At 40.3% G+C, this 27,022-nt stretch overlaps 2 protein-coding genes across 4 annotated transcripts; one reads left to right on the forward strand and one right to left on the reverse strand.

Moving 5' to 3' along the window:
* Positions 1–150: 150 nt before the first annotated feature.
* On the forward strand, positions 151–15,625 carry LOC140543678 (elastase-1-like). Of its 3 annotated transcripts, XM_072666809.1 has the most exons (7): positions 151–698; positions 4,781–10,038; positions 11,227–11,336; positions 11,430–11,524; positions 12,121–12,401; positions 12,528–12,691; positions 14,655–15,625. In XM_072666809.1, the coding sequence occupies exons 2-7, from the start codon at positions 9,915–9,917 to the stop codon at positions 14,832–14,834; spliced, it is 954 nt and encodes a 317-aa protein (XP_072522910.1). In that variant the 5' UTR covers positions 151–698; positions 4,781–9,914; the 3' UTR covers positions 14,835–15,625. The 3 variants fall into 3 exon arrangements, with proteins under 3 accessions (XP_072522910.1, XP_072522908.1, XP_072522909.1); XM_072666807.1 differs by lacking the exons at positions 11,227–11,336; positions 11,430–11,524; positions 12,121–12,401; positions 12,528–12,691; positions 14,655–15,625 and having other exon boundaries at positions 4,781–9,883; XM_072666808.1 differs by lacking the exons at positions 151–698; positions 11,227–11,336; positions 11,430–11,524; ... (1 more) ...; positions 12,528–12,691; positions 14,655–15,625 and adding an exon at positions 743–952 and having other exon boundaries at positions 4,781–9,883.
* A 1,098-nt stretch (positions 15,626–16,723) lies between these two features.
* Positions 16,724–19,401, reverse strand: timm23a (translocase of inner mitochondrial membrane 23 homolog a (yeast)). Its single transcript, XM_072666810.1, has 7 exons — positions 19,059–19,401; positions 18,527–18,585; positions 18,130–18,223; positions 17,874–17,958; positions 17,685–17,743; positions 17,479–17,589; positions 16,724–17,372 (listed from the first exon to the last, which is right to left on the reverse strand). The coding sequence occupies exons 1-7, from the start codon at positions 19,162–19,164 to the stop codon at positions 17,260–17,262; spliced, it is 627 nt and encodes a 208-aa protein (XP_072522911.1). The 5' UTR covers positions 19,165–19,401; the 3' UTR covers positions 16,724–17,259.
* Between the last annotated feature and the right edge of the window lie 7,621 nt (positions 19,402–27,022).

Raw genomic sequence — 27,022 nt, forward strand, 5'->3', positions numbered from 1 at the left:
TGTTCCCACGGCAACCTTAAAAAAAATGTCATGATGAAAATTCATTGGGCTCCCATTGAGCATGGCTGTTTCTATAGCAACCACAAGAGAGATTGGTTGAGATTGGATGAGTAAGAGACAGGCACTGTGCAAGTCTATGGATGTGAGAAACGGAAGGAGGAAAGAGCAGAATAGATGAAGAAAAAAAAACAGCAAGTGCATTTCTGAGAGATCAAGAATCTAGAAAAAGAGTGGTGGACACATTATACTGGTCTTTGATTGACTCCGCTTTTTTGAATTGGGAGGCTCCTTTAGGCGAGTAAGACCAGAGGGGGGAAAAAAGCAAGGGACAGTAAAGAGATTTTTTTGGGTAGGGGGGGGTGGTTGTATTATGTGCCTTGAGATGTCCACAGTTTTCCTACATGGTCCTCTGTGTGCCCGGGGCATATGGCACTCCCTCTTATGCCCGCCCCCTCTGGACAGCCCTCCCACCCCTCCTCCCTCCACTGGGGATTTGTCTCTCCCAGGCAGAGCCTCTGGTTTGTAATCAGATGACAGGAGCCGATAATCCGACACTACAGTCACTCTGCTTTGTTCACTTCTTCAGAAAGTGAGCACGAGGAGGAGGAGAAGAGTGGAGAGGGCAGAGGGAGGAGGGGAGAGAGTGACTGAGGTGGGAGCTTTCCGGTCAGTTGGAGAGGAAAAAGAAAAAGTGGGAGGTATGTACGCATGTATGTATATGTGTGTGTGTGTGTGTGTGCGTGTGTGTGTGTGTGTGTGAGGAAGGCGGGTGGTTGTTGACTTACCTGTGGACGTGAGGGACACTACAGCTAGTGCAAGGGTTTTTCCACATACTGAAAATATAAGGAGACCGGTGGGTGACTTGAGACTGACTATTAAGTGAAGAAGAAAAAAGCCAGAGATAATGAGAGCAGGAAGGCATTTGGTCTAGTGTGGAGTGCAATAACACAAGGTGAGGAAACCTGGCTATATATTTTTTATTTGTATGATCAGAGGGCCATGCATATGTATGTGCATGTGTGTGGGTGTGTATTCAGCCTGTGGCTAGGACAGGTGTAGGGTTTCGGGCACTTGTAGGGTCAGATAGTGGGTGTGGGTGTTGGTGCAGGTAGAAGGTGAGTTGATATGGAACACTTAACATGCTATTTTTAGATGGAAGTGGAGGACAACTGTCATGTTTTCCCATCATGGCCTCAGAGAGATAAAGTCTCTCTGCTACAGGAGTTCCAGAGACATTGCTAGCTTTCATGCTTCCAAGTGATTGTATGTTAAAATAATGATTCAAATCAAGTTTAAGTTTAAGTTTGGCTGATTTTGAGGTTAGTTCATTTAGTTCTAGCTAACTGCCTAAAGTGTTGCCAAAATGGTGCCCATGGTGTCTACTACATTCATTAATTTGGTTTTGATTACTAGCATAAACCTTGAAGTTTGTAACAAAGAGTACGACTTTAAAACCTTTTTAACAAACTGGGATCTGAAGTGAAGTGACCAGTGAGACCAGATATTTATTAAAGTAGAAGTTGCTTGTATACACTGGAATTAAAAAGATGTAGCATGTGTTTTTGTAGGCGTGTACAGTGCACAGGGTTACAGTGCTCACAATTGTATTTGTACTTATTTGAGGACTGATGAAACTGATTCATTGTGTTTTATTCAATAAGCTACATTTCCAAAAGTACTCCATACGTTTTTTTTAATTCAGACAAATGAGATTTTCTACTTCGATTTGCCAATCAATCATGTTCACACATATTTAAATATGTTGTCATTAATAGTTCCATACCAAATTCATATCATCTTGAAAAACTCTGCACTACTATGTTAATTTACCATTAGGGGAAGGTGTGGCAAAACCTCTTTTTGACTTTTTGCTGAAAACATATTTGAGAAAGATGAATAATCATTTATATAAGTAACCTACACATCTCTGCTACAGATTAAAAAAAAACACCAACAACTTTATTTCCAGCCCTAGTGTTAATGACCAATTCAACAGTTAGAGACCTGACTGCAAACTAGGGGTGTAACGGTACATGTATTCGTACGGAACTGTCATGGTACGTGGTTCATAGTTCGGTGCACTCAGTTGAGCAAAGAGTCTAGTCTAAGGTATAAACTATACATTAATCTTAATAGAGCAGGTTTAGCACCTTGGCACCTAAAATATTAATGTACTAACCCGTTTTGTATTAACATGAAGTGATAAAGCATTGCTATGACAACATTAATCACTGTAAGTTCTCCAACCGCCATTGCTACCGCACTTGCATCATTATCTGCTATTTTATTCTAATAAATGTTTCAGGTGTGAATAGCTCTTCCCTTTCCGTTTTGCTTTGCTTTGTGGGATAATGGCGTCCATCATCACCATGCTCAAAAACTGATCAATTCTAAGTATACATCGTGGATATCTGAGTATACTCAGATAATATACACTTTCCATGTACACTTTTATCTGTCATCATTAACATACTTCAGACGTTGTGTGTCAAAACACATTGAACATGCTAAAGTTTACACTTCACTACCTCAGGGGATGCTATATGGTACTAGATGATACAAACTGTAAATTGCACAACTTTTCATTCAAACGAAATGAAAAGAAACCACAGGTGAGGTTAATTATAACAGATGGAATTGTAACAACACTTAAATGTCTGGTAAACTGATACAAACACATGTAGTTGTATATATAGGTCTGTGTTCTTTGAAATCTTAAGCTTTTAAACTAAATACATTTAAACATCAGCATCCTGGTTAGTGAAAAGAGGTTGCATGGAAACATGGAAATAAAATGATTATATAATACTTACTTGATAGCTATAGTCCTTCATTGTTTATCGTTGAAGGTTTCTCATGGGAGGCTAACCCCCCTGTGTGGAGGCTGTACTTCTAGCCAAGCTAGCACTCTTGCACTGTTGTTTACATGCTTTACAATTGGTCAGTATTACAGATACTGAGAGAGTTATTAAAATGAAATATGAGTGAATTCTGTGCCTTATACACCCAACTCAGTAATCACACATGGCTATAAGGTGAGAACTAAAAGAACATTCGGCTAGGTTCTGTTTGATGAAATAAAATACCTGTATTACATTTACCCCACTTTTTACTTGTATATACATACACATGTTTATACATGCATGTATATTTTTGGCTTCCTCTTTTACTTTTGTAAGAGTTTGGCACAGCACCCATTCTGTCACTGAGGTGTTTCTCTGTACTTGTCCCACCCCTGGGTGTACCTATTGAGCATCATGGTAAAAGCAGCTCTGAAGAATGAATATGATCAGTCTTTCTGTGAAAAAGATCTGATACTGCTAAACAGGTTTATGTGCAAGAGGTAGCTGGTACCTGAGCTTGTTCAGAAACTCTGTTTCTCAAACAGGAATAAAACTGTTTAAGCTCTAAGAGTAAGCTCAATTGTCATGTCAGTTTGTTGCATCTGTAACATGACTATGTGAAAGTCTTGCTTGAGAATGTGCTGTGTATACAAAAATATCATAAAAGGAACAAACTATAAATCCATATGTGCTGTAGTGTGCCTTTTAACAACATATGGATGCAGATCTTACAGGAAATAGCTTAGGGCTGTCTTATGGTTGGAAGCCAGTTCTAAGCAAGTGTGTGTGTGTGTGTGTGTGTGTGTGTGTGTGTGATGACAGTGGAAAGTGACACATTAGCAGGGGTCCCAAAATCATCTTCCGAATCCGCTCAACTGACTGAAGTGTGATATAAACAGAGCTAGCGTAGCCTGTCGCTAAGCACTGTCAAAATCTGCTCAAACTGCTGTGGGTTTACTACTGGGTGTTTCAAGCTGCAGTACGTTATAACTGCAATACTTTGTAGCAGTTACACATTTCAAGTCATGATATGGAGATGCTTACTGCTTCTTGAACACTCATGTTTTTGGGTATTAGTCTGCTGATTGCCCCTAGAGAGACCAGCATTGTGTAGCACCTACATGACTGTGTGTTCTTAAGTGAAGTTGGCAAATGGCATGTTGTGGCTAATATCCTTAAGGCTCAGCTTGGTATTAGGGTACAGTAATCTGATAAATCAGTAAGTGCATGTTCTTTGCTCAAACTATGTTCTTCTTTCTACCTACAAAAAATAATGGTGTTAAAAATACGGACATTAAAGGTGCTGTATATAATTCTGGAGAATGACACCAACATTTAAACAAACACACAATCCCTTTTGTGGGTCTTTGTGGCCATAAAACCCTTCACAAATGTTCTATGTGTATCAAACACCATGATACAACTTTAGAGAGAAGGAGCTGTGGGTTAGCACATTGTTGCTACAATTTCTGCAGCTAATCAAACAAGTTGTGATTATCGATGATCAAACGTTTACAAACGGAACAAAACAATATTGACCCATTTCTGTGAAGGAGCCAAAATAAGTATGTTACCCACCTATTGAGCAGGAGAGAGAGAAATATCCTCATCCTGTTTCATGCCTTTCAGTGGTCGGAGGACTCTCCACTTTTCTCCACGCCTCACCAGTGTTTGCAAATGTCTTTGAAACTTATTGTTCAGCTTTTGATAGTCAGAGCTTTTCCTTTTTTGGCTGTTTTTCAAACATCTCTCCTTAACAATGCGTGTAGTTCAACATGTAGCATGTGCCAAATACACATTCTTCCCTTCCCCATCTTGTGCATGAGAACAAACACCCCCGTTGGTGATTAGCTAGAATAGTGTTGTGTTTATTGGTCTGTGGCACTTTGTTTGTTTCTCATTTACAGTGTCAGTTACCATATTTCCCTTTTCAATAGGATTTTCATCATGACAGATGGAAAGCGCCCTATGTCTGAAATCTATGCCACCAGGAACCATCTTCATTCCACTGAAGCAGAGATGCAGGATGACAATGAGCATCCCATTATCTCCTTATCTAAGAGTTTTACAGACATGGCGAGCGGACCCCCTCAGAGAATGGAGCTGGCCTGGTGCTGGCAGGACATTCGGAAGAGTGCCAGCAGTGCAGTGTGCCCTCAGAGGCCTGCCAGCATGGGGGGACCAGGCAGAGATGTGCAGGCTCCTTTAGAGTTTGAGCAAGGTAGTACATATAGTGGCAACAGCACTCCGGAGACAGTCATCTGGCGTGGAGGAACCACAAGGCCCTGGAGCATCACAGAAGATTCACCTGCAAGAACGACACCAACACAAGAGCGTTTTCTGGGACGACAGCGGGCCTATACCAGTGAAAGGTGCACTCCATGTTCCCCAGCCATGCATAGGGACTTAAGAATGGAGTGTTTGGAGGGCAGAGAGACATGTTGCCAAGGCAGAATGACTGGGGAGAACCTAAAAGGCTGCAGCTGTTCCAGAATGGTCTGTGGCATGATGTCTCCCGCTCTGGGCACCAGACCCTGCCTGAGAAGTGCACACAGCCTTGCACAGCAAGGAGTGGATGCAGAGGTTTGCACTCTCAAAGGTGATGGTCTCCATTTACGTGGAAGCAACACGTGCAGGGCTGCGTGTGTTAGCAATGCGCTAAATGCTGGCACTTTGGGAAATCCTTGCGCGGTTGTACCCTGTCCTGGACATTTGATATCTCTGCCAACCTGTGGAGGGAGTCCTTGTTCTGGCCAGAGATCACTACTCCATTCAACCTTGCTTGGTTTCCCACCGCTAGTGTCTTCGGTCAGTGAGACCGGACTAAATAATCGGGCTGCAGGTCACTGCTGTGGATCCGAACTAGGTGGGAAGAACCCCTCAGCTCTTAGAATAAACCACTCGAACCAATCTGGGTTTTGCAATCGAACAATGAGAGATGCCTCCACCATGACATCAGAGCATGATTTCAGAGAAGTTGGTGTGCAGACCTTGTCTACTGATTCCCTTGTTTCTCCTCTCTCCAGCATGTTCCCTGAGATTACTTTGACTGGTGGTCCTGGTTCAGATATTTTTCCAGCAGCAGAGGATACAGGGACAAGAACCCCGGTCAAGGAGGTAGAGTGGGATGCAGAGGGAATGACATGGGAGGTGTATGGGGCATCTCTGGATCCAGAGGAACTCGGCCTGGCCATCCAGCGTCATCTAGAGCTGCAAATCAAAGAAACCGCAGCAGCTGCTGCTGAGAAGAAGTCGTCGTCTGTGGAAAACAATCGTCATATGTCAGCGCATCAAAGCAAGAAACGGAAGGGTGGAAGTGTGGTGCAGTCACTGCGCAGTCCAGCATGCTGCTCTCGCTCCAGTACTGTGGAAGACTAAGGAGACGAATGACACTAAAAGCTTACAATTGTAGTTGACCTCCAATACCTGTAAATGGCCTTCTTTACCTCCCAAGCACTTCTCTTGCCAACATATTGGATGCTGCCTAATCAGCTGGCCAGGTCGGAGTCTAATGAAGTAAACCAAGAAAAATCTGTAGTTTGCAATTTGGCTCAACCTTGACCAAGGACTTCTCTGGAAAGATATCGGAGAATTTTGAAGGCGTTGCTGTCCTTCATGGAGGTAAGAGTTAGATCCTGATTCTGGACTCTTACACTCAGGGACAACTTCAGGCAATACATGACACAAACACACACGTACACAAGCATGTGCACACATACTCATGCACTGTGCCAAATCCAAACTAAAGAAGTGAATTTGAAGGTTGGTAGGATATAGAGAAATGAACGTGCGAAACTTTATACATATACGTAATTTATACGTAGGATATTTAGCAAGCTTCTCAATGCTTATATGCATATATAATATACAAAATACAGTGTGTCATTATTATTAAAGAACAGTTTTATGAGTTTAGAATGTGGCCTACACAAAAACAGACATACATATGAAATACTAAAAAATAAGGTTAATCACCATTGTTATTCATGCAAACTGTTAAAAGCAAGTATCTTTCCTTGATTTCTCCTGTTCACAGCTCAGCAGACCTCCCAAAAGGTCAAATCCATTTAACTCATTGTGGAATTGAACATTAGTTGTATGTCCATTACATGCAGTGTAAGATGGTGAAAACGCTGTTGGTAACATTTTACAGTGGTCTAGGTTCCAGGTATCCATCAAAAACAAATTAATTCCTAAAATCATGTTTGCTGGAAAGAGATATGGAAAGAACAAAGACATTAAAACTTACTAACTAAGAAACAAAAAAACGCATTTATTAATCATATACCAATATACCAATACTGCTCAAATTCAACTGCCTGCTTTCAGAGAATGTCTGTATTTGGCTCAAGGAAACTACATTTACAGTAGTATAGTAATTTGCAGTATATACATAGCATTTAAGGCTTCCAATAGATAGTCAGTAGGATCTGTAGGAAGCCCCTTCAGTAATTTATATTTTTGGAGTAATTTGGTTATATTATTTGCCCAGTATTGTACTTAAACACCATGTACCAAATACCATATAATTCAAATTTGCTTCCTTTTACAGTCTTGCTTCATCTCAATTAGCAAATCTGTTCTGTCTCTCCACTTTATTACACTGAAAAGGTAAAAAAAAAGGCAAAAATGGATGAACATGGCTTGTAAAATGTTTTGCTTTTAAATCTTTTCTTTGCATTTCCGAGTATTTACTTTTACTTTCATCTTTGTACTTTCAATTTTTTTATCAGCAACAATCAAATCACTTATTTCCCTAATTGTGCTACATACCTAGAACGTATGGGACTGTAAAAGGAAGCATTTATTATAGGATCAGTTATGATAGAACATATGACTGATGTAATCAGCTGAAATTTAAAGTACACAATATGTTCAAATGTTTGTGGACACCCCTTCTAATGAATGCATTCAGCTACTTTAAGCTGCACCCAATGCTGACACAGATGTGCACATGAACACAAACAGATTGTCTAGTCCCTGTTGAGAAGTACTGCCAGTACAATATGACTCTCTGGGGCAGATAAACATGGACCCATGGCATCATGCCTAATGCCAGGTAAACCCCCCCCTCCCCCCCCCCAAGTCAGGGAGTTGGGGGTGAGGTGGAGTTGCGATTATCCAACATCCTGAATGCAGTTTTCACAAATCTAGTAGAAAGCCTTCACTGGGCAGTAGAGACTCTTTTTTAATACCCTTGATTTCAGAAAAAGCAATGAACAGGCAGGTGTCCCAATACCTTTGTCCATATGGTGAAGAATAAGTGAAAAGATAATTAAAGAGACTTACTGTATTCCTGTGAGTGAATGTGTATTATGCCAGTTTTGGTCAAATCTCCAGGCTGTTTTCACAGCTTTGTTCTTTTGCCAAAGCAATTTCATATCTTTATTGACCACAACATTGTGATTGAATGTCAATAGATTCTAATAAACATATGACAGTATAGGGCAGAACGGTTTTGTTGTACAATTTCTACTAAAACGTTAACGTTTATATATATATATATATATATTCATGTATTATACTGCTTCACAATAGCTTATGTCTTAATGTATGGGCAACAATAAACTGTTTAATAAACAGTAAATTTCTGTTGGTTTGTTCTGGATATGTAAAAAATATATATAGTGTGATGCTTTTCAAAGATAGATGACCTGCCACTGGGAGACATTTTAAAAGAGCATGTTTGTTTGAGGGAGAGGGAATATATGTGTGTCTGTATGTGTGTGTGAAGAGAGAGAGAGAGAGAGAGTACACATGAGAGAGGGTCCTGCTAAACTTGGTGAACTGTGCTTTGGTGAAATGCCCTGGACATTTCCACAGCCTTTGAGCATTTGGATGATCAGGCACATTCTCTGGTATTGAGCACCTCATCTCACTGCTTTTTCTGTTGTGTGTGTGTGTTGTTCCATGTCTCACTGTTTACGGTGAACACAACAACGGAGCATAAACATTGACATGGCACAGTGGAAGACAACATTGTTCACCAGTGCCAGTTAGCCTTACCACCAGCGTCTGTCTGACATTTCATCAATGTATGAGGAAATACATAAACCTTTGTTAACCTTAATGTATACTGTCCAAATTCAGAATCTCAGCATGACTACACCTACGTATTGTGGTAAAGAATGGCCAGTCTTCTGCTCTACCTCTCACGCCATCTGCTGGTAATGCACAGGTTTATCACCCACTCTCTAAAGCCCCATTCAGGGATTGTACAGCTCCGTAGCTGCCACAGTGTGATGTTTACTATTGTAGTTATTAAAAGGGTTCCATTAAAGTCCAACCTGGGGAATCTTTTGGTCTTAAGTACTTTAGATTGAACCCTGGATCATCTGGACCATCATTCTGGACCAGAATTTTCAACAATATTTTTAACCAATGACCCTCGCTGCCATCCGGCCAAAAGTTTTATTACACATTTCTTTTACAAAAATATAGCCCACACGTCCCTGCACAGAAGTCCTTGGAGTTACTGAATAACCAGCCTTAGTGTGCCTTGTATAAGCCTTGTAGTGTTACAGGGTTAAGAATTGTGAAATGTAGAGAAAATCATTTGTCATTATCTGGTCCAAGTATTCCAAATCCTTAATTATTTAAATATTAACTTCAAACTTAGTACCGTTTCACCTTACAGTTATCCTTATGTTACAATCATTTTGTGGAAGCTCCTTTTTTAACTAGCTTTGAGTAAAGCTAAGTCCCTGATTTGGCCCTGTGTGGCAGCTAAAGGTCATGTGAAGGTCAGCAGGTCTTCTAATCCAAATAGTGAGTGGCATGGCGTGACTGGCAGGAGGAAGGGAAGTGTATTCTGGGTAAGTTGTTTTGCACTGCAGCGATGGAGGATGAGTTGGAAAGTGCTGATGGAACTCTCACGCTGCTCTGGGGGCCAGCCTGTTCCGAAACCCCCCCCCCAACCTTCCTCACCAGAACAATCCAGGAGCATGGGAGGGGCATTGTGGATACCCTTTGTCCAGGGAGAGAGGGTTGTAGCTGGGACAAAGGGCAGCTTCAGCTGCGGGCATGCTATAAAAGGCGGTTCTCCAGAGCGGCGGCACTGTAAACTGGATCATGGAAAGGAGGTGCCCCCTGTTACCCCTGCTGCTGCTGCTGCTGCTGGGCCCGGCGCTGGAGACGGCCTACACCCACGCTTTCACCCCCAGCCGCCTCCAGCAGCACAAAGTTCTCCACCTGGGTGAGAGTCACCAAGGATTTCGATCTTTTACTCTAGATACATAGATTTCATAAGTTCACTTTATAAAGTAAAGGTCTACGCAGTTGTTTTGCCTGCTCTTGGAGATTAAATGTGTGAGCTGTGTGCTCAAGTAGTAGCTGTGTGCAATAACTGTGAGCTTTCCACAGCCTCTGTATTCAACTGACAACATGTCTTGCTTTATGATAAAATCAAAGCTTTTTATTTAAATATTAATGTTAAGGCCTATTGTCAAGCATCTTTCAAGCAGGGTTGCAGTGGTATGCCAGTTTAGGCATACCATGGTATGAAAATGAATGGTTATCATATGTACCTTTTTTAAGGTACTGAAAAAAAGCAACAACACAGAGAATCAAATACATTTCTTACCAAACAATCAATTGATTAATGGTGAAACTAATCAGTAGATTAATCTATAATAAAAATAGTAATTTGCTGGAAACAAAGTTTAATAGAGCTTCACTTCTCCTGCAGCTTTCTTATTCATTTATTTTTAAAGGGAAAATATTTACACATACTTTAATTAATAATTGTAATTATTAGTTAATAGTAGTTTCAAGCTTTAACTATAGTCAAGGGTCAATGTATAATTCCAACTATAAGAAGAAGAACAATAGCATCAAGAGAAAGAATTGTGAAATTATTTATGTTTGCTGGGAGAGTTATCATACTGGACAAATATCACACCCTACTATCAAATTCACTATATATAGTCTATAGTACATCAGTCATAACAAAACCTGGTATGTGGCAAATACAAAATTTTCATAAATTCTTTCAAAAATTCTTCATAAAACACAATATAGGTACATTGTACAATATAAAGGGAACCACCTTCAAATTATGTTACATTTTAAAAACAACAACATCAAGTTCAATCAGTGGTCCAATAAGACACAAATCCTCATCAAAGAATTCTAAAGAAACAATATTCATTATCCATTTGATATGTAATGACTTCTCATGATTATTTTTATATTTACAGCACTGGCCAGTGGTTCTGTTAAAAGATTATGATATTGAACTGTAAGAAACCTCAAATTGATCTGATAAACAAAAAAATTAACATGGATAAAATAAACTGTTCCTGATGTTTAATATTGATTTTATATGAGGAGTCGTTGGGTGCCTTCACCACTGAATGTTAGAAATGCTTTGTTTTGTCCTCAGATTGGCCTAAAGACTGCGGCCTGGCTCATTTCAAACCGAACACTGCAGAGCGCATCGTATCAGGCAATGAGGCGAGACCTCACTCCTGGCCTTGGCAGGTCTCACTGCAGGTGAAGAACTTTAGCTAGTTTCAAAACTGAAAGCCACTTGATAATCAGAAGCTACTGGAAACTGAGACGTCTACACCTTCTCACTCTTCATAGGTTCGTCCCAGAGGCAGCAAGCACTATGTCCATGTGTGTGGAGGAACTCTGATCCACAAGAACTGGGTGCTCACTGCAGCGCACTGTTTCCAGAAGTAAGATTTACTAAGAATCTGGAGACATAAAAAATGCTTTGGAATATCTGTGTCACAGGACAAAGGTTCTGCACCCTAAACTGTTAAAAGCATGAGATCATTTTGGAACTTTTTGTGGTTCTTCTGTGGAGGAACCTCTTAAGGTGCTTTTTTCCCTTAAAGGTTAATCAAAGCACCGTAAGAGGTTCCTCTCAGTCCTAACTCCTATATAAAGGGTGGATTTTGCTCAAAGTGGATGCTACCTGAAATCCAGCCTAATTCATTTGAGCTCCCTCCCATACAGTCATACATTATTTTCTATTTTTTACTATGATTATCTGCAGAACATGGTTAAAACATCCAAAATGTCTTTTAAACCCTGCTGGCCATAAAGTGCCTGGCTGACAGAGTGCGATACCCAAGCTCAGAAAAAATGCCACTGTTGGGCCCTTGAGCAACGTCTTTAACCCTCTCCACTCCACACCACAAGGATGGGTTAAAGGCAGAGGCCAAATTCCATCTGTGTCCAACACAAATAGTGAATATGGATGTCTTGTCTTGTGTCTTCTTGAGTGCCGTGTTGTTGTTGTTCTGATTGACTGTATCATATTGTGCAGGGGAAAAGCTGAGGATGCAGGAAGCTGGCGGATTGTGTTGGGGAAGCATCAGCTGAGGAGGTCAGAAACAGCCGAGCGCATGTTCCCTGTGAAGAGGATTTACAGGCATGAGCATTTTCGCTATCCGACGCACAGCGAGCTGGACTATGACATCGCTCTGGTTAAAGCTGGCACGGATATCCAGCCCAGCAACTTCATCCGCTACGCCTGCCTGCCGCGCAAGCAGACCAGCCTGAAACCGGGTCACTATTGCTGGGTGACTGGCTGGGGTGACACACGAGGTAAAGAGTTAACAGATTCACTACTGTCAGCCAAATATCCAGCATGGTAAGCTATGATAAACTTCAGTGTACTGTACAGAAGAATGAACAGAAACACTTTACTGACAATGCAAATGTGTGTCCCAGGTGGGAAAGAGAACGTGTCGCTGGCTGAGGCACTCAACCAAGCCCGTCTGCCCATCATTGACTACAAAACATGCAGACAGAAGAAGTTCTGGGGAGACCGTGTGAGGGACTCCATGATCTGTGCTGGGTTCAGAGACACAGAGGGACCTCCTGCTGCCTGCCAGGTAAAGTAGACAGGTGCACCATGAAATTAATGTCTAGATTAGGAGATCTGGAACATTTGTAGTTGTCAATTCTATAGCTTTTCCAATCTAAACCACTGAATATTAAAGCTTAAATATATATGAATAAACAGCGCTGAGTATCTATTACTAGGACTTGTCATTTAGAAGAAGTTTCTTATTGTAATTTATCAGATTTCTAAAATCTAAAGAAAACAACTACATATTCATTTATAAGTAATTATAACCAAAACCAAAGATAAATACATGGTATATGATTTAATAGTAAGAGGATGGAGAGGAGCTCTAGTTAAGCTCTGCAAAATACAACCTAGAAATGCAGCTCACGTTCAGCACGATTTTGAGGACACAACTGATGTATCCTTCCCCGCCTTCGGTTACTCACATTTCTCTGTGCACATGCAATGCAAAAGGGGAGGGGGGGGGGGGGTGCACCAACAAAATCGTGGAAAACTAATCCTCCGGAGCAGAGACAGATTTTAAATGTAAGTTTTTGTAATTATATTTCAATTCCGTCAAGAACTGAAAAACACAACGTTTTGCACTATTATAAGGAATGTACCGATAGAAATTACTTGGCATTCTATTGAAAGCTAAGATGTTTTTTCTTGTGCTGTGAAGCTTTTTTGGAGATACAAAGTTTTTGAGGGACAGGGTCGCCTTCTCCATGTTTCATTATGTTACAGACTTATTCTACAATAGGCAGATATTATTTTAGCCTCAAATATCTACAAACATCTACACACAGTCACCAGTAATTACCAATGATTACATGAAAATATGCATCTTACTGACAGGTTATTTAGGGGGTACATATCTGTAAACACCCATAGCCTAATATTTGGTTAATGCACCTTCAGCAGCTATTACAGCTTCAAGGCACTTTGGAAAAGAAGCTAATGGATGGCACTAGGTTTTTATCAGAGCAGAGAATGTTGTTTATGGTTGTTTATGGTTTGAGAGTCCTCTAGATGCCTTTTGGCAAACTCCAGATCATGTGCCTTTTATTAAAGAGTGGCTTCCGACTTACCACTCTAACATAAAGGTGTGATTTGTGAAGTGCTACCTGGATGGTTGATCTTCCGAAAAGCTATCCCATCTTTATCCCATCTCCACAAGGATACGCTGGAGCAATGTCACAGTGATTCTCATGTTCCTGCTCACCAAGCAGGCCTGGCCAAGGCCTGTCTTCCCTGACCGTTCTGTTTGGCTGGGTGGCCTGGTTTAGGAAGATTCTAGGTGATGTTAAACTTCTTCCATGATGCTGGCCTCTTTGCTCTTTGGGACCTGTAAAGCTGCAGTATTTTCTTGTACCCTTCTCCAGATCTATGCCTTGACACAATCTTGTTTTTGAGGTCTGCAAATAATTCCTTTGACCCCATGGCTTGGAGTTTGCTTTGACATTTGACTGTGGGATCGTATATAGGCAGGTGTTGGCAATCCCCAATCAATTGATCATGTCCAATAAATTGAATTTATGCCAGGTGGACTCCAATTAAGTTGTAGGGTTGTAGAACATCTCAGGCAGTATTGTATCGTGGAAACAAAATGCACCATAGCTCAGCTGGGTGTCATATCAAAGGGTGTGCACACTGGTGTACATATAATATTTTACATTTAGAGTTTTCATAAATCAGCACAGATGCAAACCTTTCACTTTGTCATTGTGGGCTATTTCGCATAGAATTTAGTGAAAAATGAATTCAATCTAATGTAGAACAAGTCTGTAACATAATAAAACGAGAAGAAGGTGAAGGTGCAAGCAAACTTTCATATACATAGAATCTTGAGAACTGTGAAGGGGAGGACTACCTGTGCTTCAAATTAATTAAAAACAAACAGACATGACAGTTAATACAGTGTTGCTGTCCCCATCCCAGTACTGATAAAAGCCACAAAGCCAAACAGAAGAACCTTGCTGACTCTTGTGCCTCTTCTCGTCCAGGGAGATTCAGGTGGGCCTCTGCTGTGCCAGCTAGGCCGGGACCGATGGGAAGTCCATGGCGTGGTCAGTTTCGGCCCAATTGGCTGCACAGTGGAGAACAAGCCCAGCGTCTTCACTCGCACTGCTGCTTACATCCCCTGGATCGAGGCCACCCGCATCAGGGACTTCTTCCTGCACTGATCTCCATGACTTCAGTGACCTCTATGTTCATCTTCATAAGGAGAACAGTGATGGTGCGACTCTCCAGGCCTGGGCCTAGTTCCCCAGACAAAAACACAAACACAGACATACACATGCTCAATTACCTGTACTCTGTGTCCTGAGCACCAGTAGAGCACTTATTGCCATCAGGCACCAAAGTTAAGACGCTTCAATGCTACGCTTGTAAGATTGCCATGCTCTTTAATGACAAGAACACAAGACACCAAGTTCTTAACTGCTACTTTCAAAGTCATGCTGGCCTACACCTCCTGCTCGGCCAGCCCAAAGCTGTCTTTTAAAAAAAAAAATACAAAACCTTAAGCAATTCTGGTGTCAAAGTCTATTTTCAACAATGGATTTGGCCCAAGACAGCGGACTCCTGGCATTGTTGTTCTTGTGGTACGTGGCTTGCACAGCTCCTTTTAGTAGTTCTGCTAAAAAGGCAGAACTGCAGACTGCCTCTGAAGATCCCCAAATACTATGGAAAAAACCCTAAGTGAGGACTCTGCCAGGACAAGATATTTACACTTCGACACCTGGTTTTGTGGTACTTCACTACTCTGTACAGGGTCATCAAGAGGTGCCAAGATCAGCACTACAATACATCCTCCTTTTAGTTTAGCTGCAGACACATCAAAGCTGCTGCTGATTTGACTGATTTTGGCATGCAGTATTAGGAATGCAAACGGGAAAATATCCCTCAAGTTCACTGTAAACACTGGATGTATCTGACATCCTATCTACAAATAAACAAATCTGTGAAATACCAAGTTTTTGTTCAAGCAGAAATGATTCACTACTGTTCAAATACATCTAGGCTGTGCTATTCACAAACTCCATAAAGCAGTAAGCCAGCATAATAAAACAAAATAACAGCTGAAGATTTTATGGCATGTGGGTAAGGGGATAAGGGGAAAATGCTGTCCTATCAGAAACCAAACCACTGAAGCTTAATGAAGCTAAAGATTTATGAATCACCTTCTCTAAATGCCAGCAATTATCTCAAGAGTTGTACTTTATCATCTGAGCCATTAAACTGATAGTGGAACGCATAGGAAAATAATCATCTGTGTATTTTCAGCATTACAGATACACTATATGGACAGAAGTATAGGGACACCTACAATAGCTCTTTATAATATACCATTCTAATCCATGGACATTAATATGGTATATGTTCTTCCCTTTGCTGCTCTAACTGCAGGTTTGGAACCCTGTTGTTTTTGAGTCAGCAGAGCGTTGCTGATATTTACGCACGATGCACCTCCGCACTCAGCTTCCACTATTCAATAATACCACTCTCAGTCGATCTAGAAGGAAAGAAATTTCACTAACCGACTTGTTGCAACAGTGGCATCCTCTTACAGTATCACACTGGAATTCAGGGAGCTCTTTAGAACCACCCATTCTTTCACTACTGTGTGTAAAGGCAGCCTGCATGGCTAGGTACTTGATTTTATACACCTGTGTGTGTATAAAAGGGTTTGAATAAGACACCTGAATTCAACAATTATGAGGCATATCCAAATGCTTTTGTCCATATAGTGTACATGTAACCTCTGTATAGGGTTTCAAATACATTAAACACATCAAATGCTGGAATTCAATAAAAACATCATCAAACATCACTTTGAAACATTGGTCACATCTACACATCTGTTCTACACCACTAGTATTCTGTTGGGTTGTATTTAGTCAATCATCTGCCAAAATCTGGTGTAGTTTCCTTATCACCATGCTACCTATTACTATTATAGTTTTATATTTATTTTTATTATACTAAAAATACAAAGCTTTAATTCCTGAAAATAACCGTAAAGTGTGTTACTCAAGCTTTTGGTAAGAACAATCTACTAACACCATGAGCATGAGCTTAAAAATGAACCATTATACTTTTATTTAAGTATAGAGCTGATTAAATTAGCTTAGACACATCTGACCACATATAAAGATACAATTGTCAAACATTTGGCCAAAACCTGATTGTGAACACTTGCATGAACCTGGTATGCACACTGTCTGCTCAATGTCTTGGTGCATGTGGTCTGTTTGCAAGGGGTACAGGTGTGCAGTAACATTACAATCTTGAACAGATTCATATTACACTGCGGGATTGACCATTGCATGACTGACTTCAGTTTAAGCCCAACACTGCCCGAGATGCCCTCTTAATTTAAAGACATATTTTGTAAATATGGCCAAGAGGAGTTCAGCACATTTAAGGCAGCTGATTTCTGCCTTTTTGGTAATGAACATTACACAACACAGTTTCAAACAAGCTCAAAAACAGATGTGGTGGTCCAAGGATCCAAAAAGGTCAACCGCTGTTGCTCCTCTGAATGGGAGGAGGCCGTTGACAAAAGGTTAAGAGTCAAATTGTCCATGGTTTGAGCTCTGGTCCTCTTTAATATCGTGAAGGTGTTGTGCCTTTAAGATGATCCCAGTTGTTGTACAGGGCATACAACCCTGACAAGACTAACCCAGCAAGGCCTCCTCTGGCGACTCCTTTGAGACCACCTGATAACGCAGACATTAAATGAAGAAATTAACAACACACAACATTTAGACTTTAAAGTCTGTTTTTCTATGGATCACTGTAAATTCAAATTGCCTTGTAACTCACTTGTGGATTTATACATCATCCCTGTTAATGTTCCAGCAGTTATTGTGTTAAGGTCATCCTCTGCTCCCCTGGCTTTCTCAATGGCTACTCCAAACACACTATACAACAGAGCTGTGAAAGAAGACAAGCATGGAGGATTTATTTTCTGCATTACTCTGCCTCTTAATACACACCGTTTTAACAAATGTATTGCTGGGATTTCTTACCAACTGATCCTAGTGTGTTAGCCCATGATGCACCCTGCCGTGTGACCAGGTTTAAAATCCTGAAAGAAAACAGAGATTAGAAAAAAAAGAAAAACTACTGATAGTCATCAGAATTAAGACCTAAAACTTCTGTTTACATTTCACTTAGGGTTTCTTAACAATATCAAATTTATACACGCAAACACTTACTGTACGTTTCTAGGTTTTGACCAGGTCATGTCTCTGGTCTCCTTCAGGCCCATACGAAGTCCATTCAGTGTTCCAAAAGCAGCACCTACAAAAGCATTAAACACAGCCCTTTAATCAACAGTCCTAGGTGTGGCTATTAAGCTTAGTGCATGTAAACAATTAAAACTGATTGGGTTATTGTAAAGCTATAGAAGTAGATACTGTAAGTCTGCCCATTTAAGAGGTTAATAAAGAAAGACCACAGAAAAGACATTACCTGTTATACAAGACCCTCCAATTGTGAAGAAGGCCAGCTCAAATCTGCCACGGGTTTTGTTTGCTCCAGTTGGCAGTATGAACTCATCTGTGTCCTAAGAAAAATCAGACATGTGACAAATTGAGTGTCACAGCTACCTTACTGGCATTTTACATTAAAGCAACTACTGGATATAATGGTGTGTGTTCTTGACAATGTTTCAAACCAATTTCAGACCCTAAATTACTGAGTGCGTTTAAATCTCCAAAGATCTGAGTTCATACAACATTACTGGACTGGCACAGAAAGATTTTATTCAAAATGAAAACCTGAAGGAAAAAAACTACATGTCTTTTATTCAAGTACATTTAGATGTCAAAGACAGACAATTTATAACAGTCTCTGTTCTTACACTGACCTGCACCAGGTAGCGAGGGTCAACGTTGAGGTAGGGCGAGAGTGGGCTCATTCCAGTCACTGTGGGGGGGATTAATTGATTATTGAGTATTCAGAATATTTCCACAGAGAACCAAGGAGATTTCTTCTATAACTGATCTGTGTTTTACATGTGTTTAGGCAATCTCCTCTCTCTCACTGGGAAGCAGCTAGCCTATACCTGTACCTGTAGATGCAAGTACCTATAACAGTCAGACCCGTTGAAAGAAGGTGAGACTTAGAGAGACCTGTTTAAAGCTGTAGAAATCAGGACATAGAGCTGCTAACGAGTGGCGGCTGTAGATGTGAGCACTGATGTAAAATCAACGCGAAACTTTACACAGTCAGAAGTCCCGGACAGGTAGCTACATTTTTAAATCCAAGAGAGGACATGTCCGTAAAGAAGAGGACGTATGGTCACCCTACAGCGACACAGACATACGGCCAACGAATCTGAAGGCCACTCTGACACTTGGCTAGCAGTTAGCTACCATGCTAACCCAGGGGCTACTTACGCGGCACTCCGGCAAGCTCTGTGTTTGTATATTCCGGTGCTCCACCGCCAAAAAGACCACCGAGTCCGCCTTTAAAAGACCCTGAACCCGCCGTGTTGTTGTCCATGACTTCTCCACTGAAGCGAGGCTGCTGTTAACCTTAGCTAAAGTCAGACCGAAGAGGATCTTGTAGACTTCCCACCAGAGCCGGGGTCGGGGGGGGGGTTTCAGTAGATACAGAGTGTACGACCTTCCTTACTTGTTTGGTTTAAAGGACAGACCGAATTATTAACTGTGAACTGAGGGAGTTGGTGTTTTTCGGCCGCTGGTAAGGAAGAGCATCCCTGACCTCCACCACGCGCTGCTGCCGGAAAACTGAAGGACAGTGCTTACGTAACAATGTCGTGAAATAATGCTGCGTCGGGTGCTCGTTGAAAGACACGCCCACAAGCACGAACAGCGCTGCAGCTCGCTTTACTGTATTCATCAGCACACAGGAGCACGCGCGGTCTGTGCTTTCTGGATCATGAGGTGCAGTTTACACCTAATACAGTGTACGTTTTAACGTCACTTTTACACGATGTACAGTGTGTAAAATCTGTACATTTAAATGAACTAAAAGTATATTTTAGTAAGTATATAAGTAAGGTAATACGTATATTAAGTAATCGGACACTATTCTGTTCATCAGTATGTACTGCCACACAGCTCTGTCATCTGCACTGCCACTTTAAAACTCTATACTGTAATGATACCCCAGGATGCCTTACATCACTACATTATATTAATGTAGTTACTGCACTGTTACATTACACATAATTCATTCTGTATATTACATTATATTAATGTAATTATTACTGCACTACAATCACTTTTTACGCTTTTATGCCTCTATCATGCTGCTCTCTTGTTTGATTTTGCTGCTGTAAAAACTGACTTTCCCTGTGGGATAAATAAAGTGATCTATCTATCTATCTATCTGATCTATTAGCTAGTAAGATACAATAAGTATGTAAATGTATATTTATGATATAATCTAGGGGAAAGACAAATACACATTTAAATAGATAAATATCGAATAATTCTTATTATACATTTTTACATATTCAAGAAAATACATAAAAGCACATTTTTAATAATAAAAAAGAAAATAATAAAATAAATCATTCAAGAATACACAATACAAGAATGTCAGGCCACAATTTAGTAGGATGGGGCAAAACAAACACAGAGCAGTTTCCGGCGGCCGTCCCTGTGCCCTGTTCTTCACACTGCATGACTCCGTGAGGTTCTGTTACAGCACTTTAAATATTACAGTAACAGCTGTTAAATGGTTGTATTTATATAATAATAATAATAATAATAATAATAATAATAATAATATAACAATTATGTAATAATATATGTCTAATATGAACGTATTCTTAGTGAAGGTCTGGCAGGCATCCAGACACATGGTAGTGTAGGTTCTGACAGTGTTTGTGTTGTATTCGCTAACAGGTGAACAAAGCCATCCTGTTGCTAAATGTAAATTCTTGATAGCTGCTGTTTGCTTTATTGGACGCTAGATGGCAGTCAAGGGCGAATTAAACCTTTTTTTGGTGTCGTCCCATAAATTTGCATTTTTACAAGTTTATTAGAGCGGACTTGGAGAACCAGAACTGCTACATGTATTTCAAATGGTAAAAAACCCATTACTACAAAAACAGCAGCTCTTAAAAACATACTAAAACACTAAAGTTTAACACCTCCCTGTAGTCTGGTCCACGTCCTCTGGGATCATAAGTGATAAACTCTGGCAGTATTGCAATGTGGGAGGAAGGTCTGTTGAATCCAGTCACTATAGCTGTTTTTCCCCTTGTGCTTTCTTTCTCTTTCTATTCCACCCCTTGAGGTGGAGCAATAACGTTTGCCATTGTTGTCATTCTGTGAGCTCAGACTTCCTGGCATCCACACTAAATTATCCAGGGCTTTCTGTGGGAGCAGAAACGGCTCACTGTTCCCCAACAAAAAGGGCATTCACAGCCAGTGGATGGCCTCCCATAGGCAGCCCACAGTGCTGAAGAGACACTAAAGCAGCAGAACAGAGACTGAGGGCTCCCTGTGGAAAATGGCCGCAGTGGGAAATGAGTGTGATGTCATCATAATGAATCTCTCAGTATGTCTCTTTTTTATCTCCAGTGTCTCGCTCTCATTGTATCACTGTGTTTTACTTCAGCCACTTGTTTTTTGAGAGATCCTGAGATTTTTCAGCATTCCAGAACTCAAGCACAAACACGATATGTACACACAGACACACACACACACACATACACACCAGTAGCACCCCAAAGGACTGTGTTACCATGGAGATATGAAAGCTGTGCAGTGCCTCTGTTCTTAAAACTGGTTTGGAAGAGATGAGAGGAGGGCGTAAGGGGCCTTTTACAAAGCTTCTCCGAAATCTTTCAGATAAGGATTTAAAAACATCACACACTTCACAAGCTTTCTGAATCACAGTAACACACATGGCCCTGGTTTTCACTCTGGTAGGAGAGATATGAAAAACAAAAATGGGATTTTAAGGGAAAGAACATAAAAGTTGAACAACAAGCATAACTTATTTTCATGACTTCACAGCAAGGCAGGAACTTCAGCAAACCTCAGCCGCTATTGGTTCGGGTAAGGTTATAGAAAATGGGATAAAAAATTAGAAGTTAAATATCTAACTATTGTTAAGTATATATGACAGGGCATGCAATATGGTCTGGTTTAAAATTGTTTCTCAGTCATACTTAAAACCCACCTAATAAATATATTTAAATACACATAAATACACTTTACAGCATAAGGCAAAATAATCAAGTTACACAAAAGCAATAGTTTACCTTTAGATCCTCAATTCAAACAATACAGTACACAAGTAATATAGTTTACTGTTAATGTAAAATAAACTAGAATAGTAAATTGGCCAAATCATCATGAGGTTATCATTCAATTACACAGCACCACAGAAATCCTAGCAGAAGAGAATCGCTGTAGATCTTTTTTTTTTTTTTTTAAAGTGATTAGATGAAAAACGATCAAATGAGTCCTTGGAGACCCTTTCAACATTCATTCTCCTTGATTTTTTTATTAACAAGATTTCTCTATCTAAGCAGGAGTTAGATGTAGTCCTTGATCCAGTTGCTTGTCTCATCTCATTTATACTCTCCTCAGGGCTGGTGGCCAGTGCTGTTGCTGCTATTGGATGCTGGCAGCCAGACTCTCCTCTCCCACCAGGTTTGGGCAGTGTCCAGGCATGAGGAGCCAGAGTGGGGGGTCAGACTGGAGCCAGAGCCGAGGCCCCATCCCCCGAGAGCAGGCAGGAAGGGCAGGGAGCGTCCAGAGGAGGAGAGGAAGAGGAGTGGAGGAGGAGACAGAGGGGAATGGGACATAAAGCAGAGCTCTGAGGCATCCTGCTGCTCTGCAGCATTACAGTGTGAGTGTGTAGGTGCGGCTATGACCCAAACCACCTTCTTATATATATATATATATATATATATATATATATATATATATATATATATATATATATATATGTAAATTTTAGCTTTGGCACATTTGGCCTTGTACGTTTTTACTGAGAAGTAATAAGCACAGCCTTTGTAGCTAATTAAACATGAAACACTGTATTCTTTGCAAATTTTGACGCAAAGGTACTCTGTGTTTCTATTATATATATATATATATAAACATAATTAATGTAGTTTATGTAAAAGCTTGGGTACTTTATAGAGTGAGCACTTCACAGCTTCAAAGTCTTTCAGTCCTCTTTTTAAAAAGGTCTTTAGTTCTGAGATCTTCCTGGGTCATCCACAGATTTGCTATGATATTTAGGTCAGGGGACTGTGAGGGTCATTCCACAAGCTTCAGTTTGAGTCTCTGCAGGTAGTTCATGTTGGATTCTTATGTGTGTTGAGGATCATTGTTCTGCTGTAAACAGCTATCCTCTTTTTATCTTCAGCATTGGGTACACCTGCACCACCACCCCTGAAAATTCCTGAAGGTCTTTTGCAATCAAATAGGGTTTTTGATTAGTCTTTATGGCAATCCTATGAGAAGCTCTCTTTGAGAGCTTTCTTGGTCTTTCAGTCCTCAAATTGATATCCTCTGTTCCTGTTTACTGCCATTTCTTAATTACACCAACAACTAAGGAAATGACTAATGACTACCCGAAAATGCTTTGCTATCTTCTTATAGCCTTCTCCTGCTTTGTGGGCATCAGTTAAGGCCTTTGACCTTACCTCATAGTTATCTATGAGCTCAAATCTCTTGGGATACTTAAACATTCATAATGATTAGTGAGAATAAGCAAATACCAGGACGCTAAATATATATTTTGAAATATATATTATTCAAAGTGTAGTTGTGAATGTGTGTGATGAACCTGTCAGCTGTGCATAAAAACCTCTAAAATTTATATGGGGGTATATGGGCATTCCTCATTGTTTACATAGGGAGGCTCAGTTATTATGCTAATAATAATAATAATGCCTGTAATAATGTTGTGCTGATGTTTACGCATTGATGCCTCTTAGATCTTTACACCAAAACAATTGGACAATGTGAGTAAACATGGATGGTTTCCTCCCTTACATAAACTTTGATGGAAGTGTGTGTGTGTGTGTGTGTGTGTGTGTGTGTGGAAACAGCTGTCTCGCACAGTGGAGGGGAAGTGTTCCTCGAAGTCTCCTGTGTTCTGTGTGAGCCCCCAGGAGAACATTCCACACCCACTCCACATCCTCCTGCTGGACATGCCTTCTTTGTGCTCATTGTTTCATATCATGTGCAGTTTATTCAGCCACAGTAAACCACACAAGTATTGACACTCCTCCTATCGCCTGATAGCAAAACAATGCACTACTCAAACAAAGTATTTTATTATGTATAGAAAAACATTATGCCTTTTATATGAATGTGACAATTTTAAGTAGTTGTTTTGTGAACAAAATAATTGACTCAAATCTACCACATTCCCCAAATACTGTTAATCAATCAAGACGTGTTAGGTGCCTAAGGGCTTTTGTAGTGGTTCTCCTGGAGCTACAAGGCTAATGTAGCTAACAAGTATTAAAGAGTGATGCACTCTAATTAGCATTGTGCAAACTGCACGCATAAATCATCACACTTGCCCAGTCTCAAACTGTGGTGGGCTGTTAAGTGATCTCAACTAGACTGATTTATGTGGTTTATGTTTTTTATGTACCAGATTTCTTTTAGGCCATCATTTTCCAACCTCTTTTCATCTCTTTTGTAAATTATTATTTGAATTTGAACATTTAATTTAAAATTGTTTTGTCATTACTGTGTTTTCTGATTGAGCATTGTGTATTATAGAATGCTTTATTCATTGTTTTTTAAAGCCGTAATAAAACAAACAATTTAAACAAGCTTTTTTTTTTCGCAGCTTAATTTCCGTATATGGGCTGTATAAACTGGTGATTGAACTTTAGTGAACTACTACTCTGTGCACTACCCCAAACATATTTACTCAGTGAAAGTGTGGTTGTTGTTTTTTTTGGGCCCTTTAAGTTATAGTTGTAAAGGATATTAGACACAGTTTTTCAGTAACCTTACAGTAAATAAAGACCTTTTGTAGTTTATAAAAAAATCCTGGGTGTAATTGTTGGAGTTTATTGACTACGGCTGCAGTGGTGTGCTGGTCACATGTACTATGGTATGAAAATTGATGGTTATCATACTGTGTACATTTGCTTAATACTGGTATTGGAAAAAATACAGCCTAATTCAAAACACAAAAGAATCCCACTAATAAACGAGAAAATAATCAGCACATTAATATATTATAAAAGTAATCATTAGCAGAGAAACAAAATAGTTCAGAAGTAGCAAGACTCATTCACTTTATTTATTTATTTATTTTTAAAAGGAAGACATTTTACACATACACATAGTTTCATTAATCAAATCATTTTAATTATAGTTAATATTTTGTTCATTCATTGAATAGTATGTAAATAATAATAATAAGAGGAAAAAGAAGAATACAAAGAAGAAGCAAAACCATGATATTTTTGTGACTGTTATCATGCCATGATGATCTCATACCGTTGCAATCCTACTATTGACAAAGACGATTGGCCAATATAGAAACAGCACTACAGGCCAGCTTGCACTATAGTGCTGCATTCTGCTGACTTACCCACCAGCACTGCGTCACTGTCGCACAAAAACCTGATCTTTCCAGTTCTGCAGTTTTTTACATTTTGACATAATGTCAATGTGGCCATTGTTTTTTTCACGTTTTGGTAAAGGTTTATGATGAATGGTCAGATAGAAATGTTCCAAATGACTTGGAATAACTTCTTACAAGGACTTCCACTGACAGTTAAGAAGGTTTTGAACTTCTCCTGTAAAGCTGCCATTTTGGGGATACAGTGTTTTTGTGGCGATTGCTTTTACAGTTTGAAAGGTTACACTGTGGTTACATATGAAGTCAACTCCCAGACAGAGAACTCTGGTTGACGGGGAGCTGTGAGGCGCTGGTTCTTGACAGGAACTGAGCTCTCAAATGGCAGGATGAGACTATTTAGAATTAGAACAGACCAGGCTTCCTGATTTCATACTTAAACTAGTGCAAATAGCATAAACCTGAAATTAGAGTATCTAACATAGGCTACCCTTTACAATATGAGAGCATCCGTGAGGTGCATCTACACGGTCTTCATGCTGAATGAAGTAGAAGGTCTAGAAGGCTGGAGTAATGATGATGTTCTCAGTCAGCTAGCCAACTTAGATCATTAGACAGGGAAGGAAGGAAAAGGAAGGAGGGAAGGAACGGCTTCTATTTTTATGGAGGGTGTTGGGGCAGAGGCTCCAGAGTTTGTTTGTGGGTATGAAGGTCACAGAGACTGCTGGAGTCATCCAGGCGGAAGTGTGTGAGTGTGTGTCGACACAACACACTCTCTGAGGGCTCTTTATAGGGACTGTGCCGAGTTCATCTTTCCACCCAAACCTTCAGCTAGGCCCATTATCCAGTCATTAAACTACCCTACTGTATTATGCATCATTAGTTTGTGTGTGTGTGCGTGTGCGTGTGACTGCGCGGTTCTGACATGGTGAGTTGGAGATGGTCTCCAGCAGAACTGTAGAGTTAAAGTGGTAGGAGGAGGCGTAGGATAGAGACTGAACAAGGGCAAAAGAAACTGAGCTTTTAATTGCAGGTTATCGAGATGGAGAAAGGGTGGAAGAAAAGGCAGAGGAGGGAATGATTTCCTTACATGGCAGCTAGCAATTTGGTCTAGACAGGATTAATTTGCCACACAGCGTGGTGTTTGGTGCAGTTTGCTTTTTGTAGGAGCAAATTAATCACACTTTCTTTTCTGTCCTGTTCGTTTTTCACTGGTCATTGTCTGGAAATGGATCATGAAAGTGATCTTTTTTTTTTTTTACCATTTTGCCCCTCATAAGCACCCCAGCTCATCTCACACACACACACATGCCCAAAAAGAGTGCATCACGCTGTTCCTGTGGATGTGTGCTAGCCTCTGAAAGTTCACACGCAGCCGAAGCCCCAGCGTTGCAGCACTGTGGCGCTTTGGTCTTGTGGGAGCCACAAGAGCTTGGTGAGAATAATCTTATCAGTGGAGAACAGACCACCACTAACTTCAACTCACAAACAAAATGTGCTAACGCAAACACAGACAAAGCTGAGAGGATTATTTGGAATCTTTTTTAACAGTCTTGCATTTCTTTTGTGGACTTTGTACCTCAAGATAAAATTCTAAATGGTTGTGGCTACACCAAAAGAGAGGGGGGGGGGGGGGGGGGGTGTTGGAACTGAAAGCACAAGGCTGATTTCACTATTTTGATGAGTATTTCATATTTAGGAAAATTCAAAATTAGAATCCTTTTCATCCATTTTAAATCCAATTGAAACTTTTCATTATTGGAAAACACTAGTTGTCCTTTAAATAGGAGGTGCATGGTTTTATTCCAACAGT

Source organism: Salminus brasiliensis, chromosome 22, assembly GCF_030463535.1.
Source record: "Salminus brasiliensis chromosome 22, fSalBra1.hap2, whole genome shotgun sequence".
NCBI lineage: Eukaryota > Metazoa > Chordata > Actinopteri > Characiformes > Bryconidae > Salminus > Salminus brasiliensis.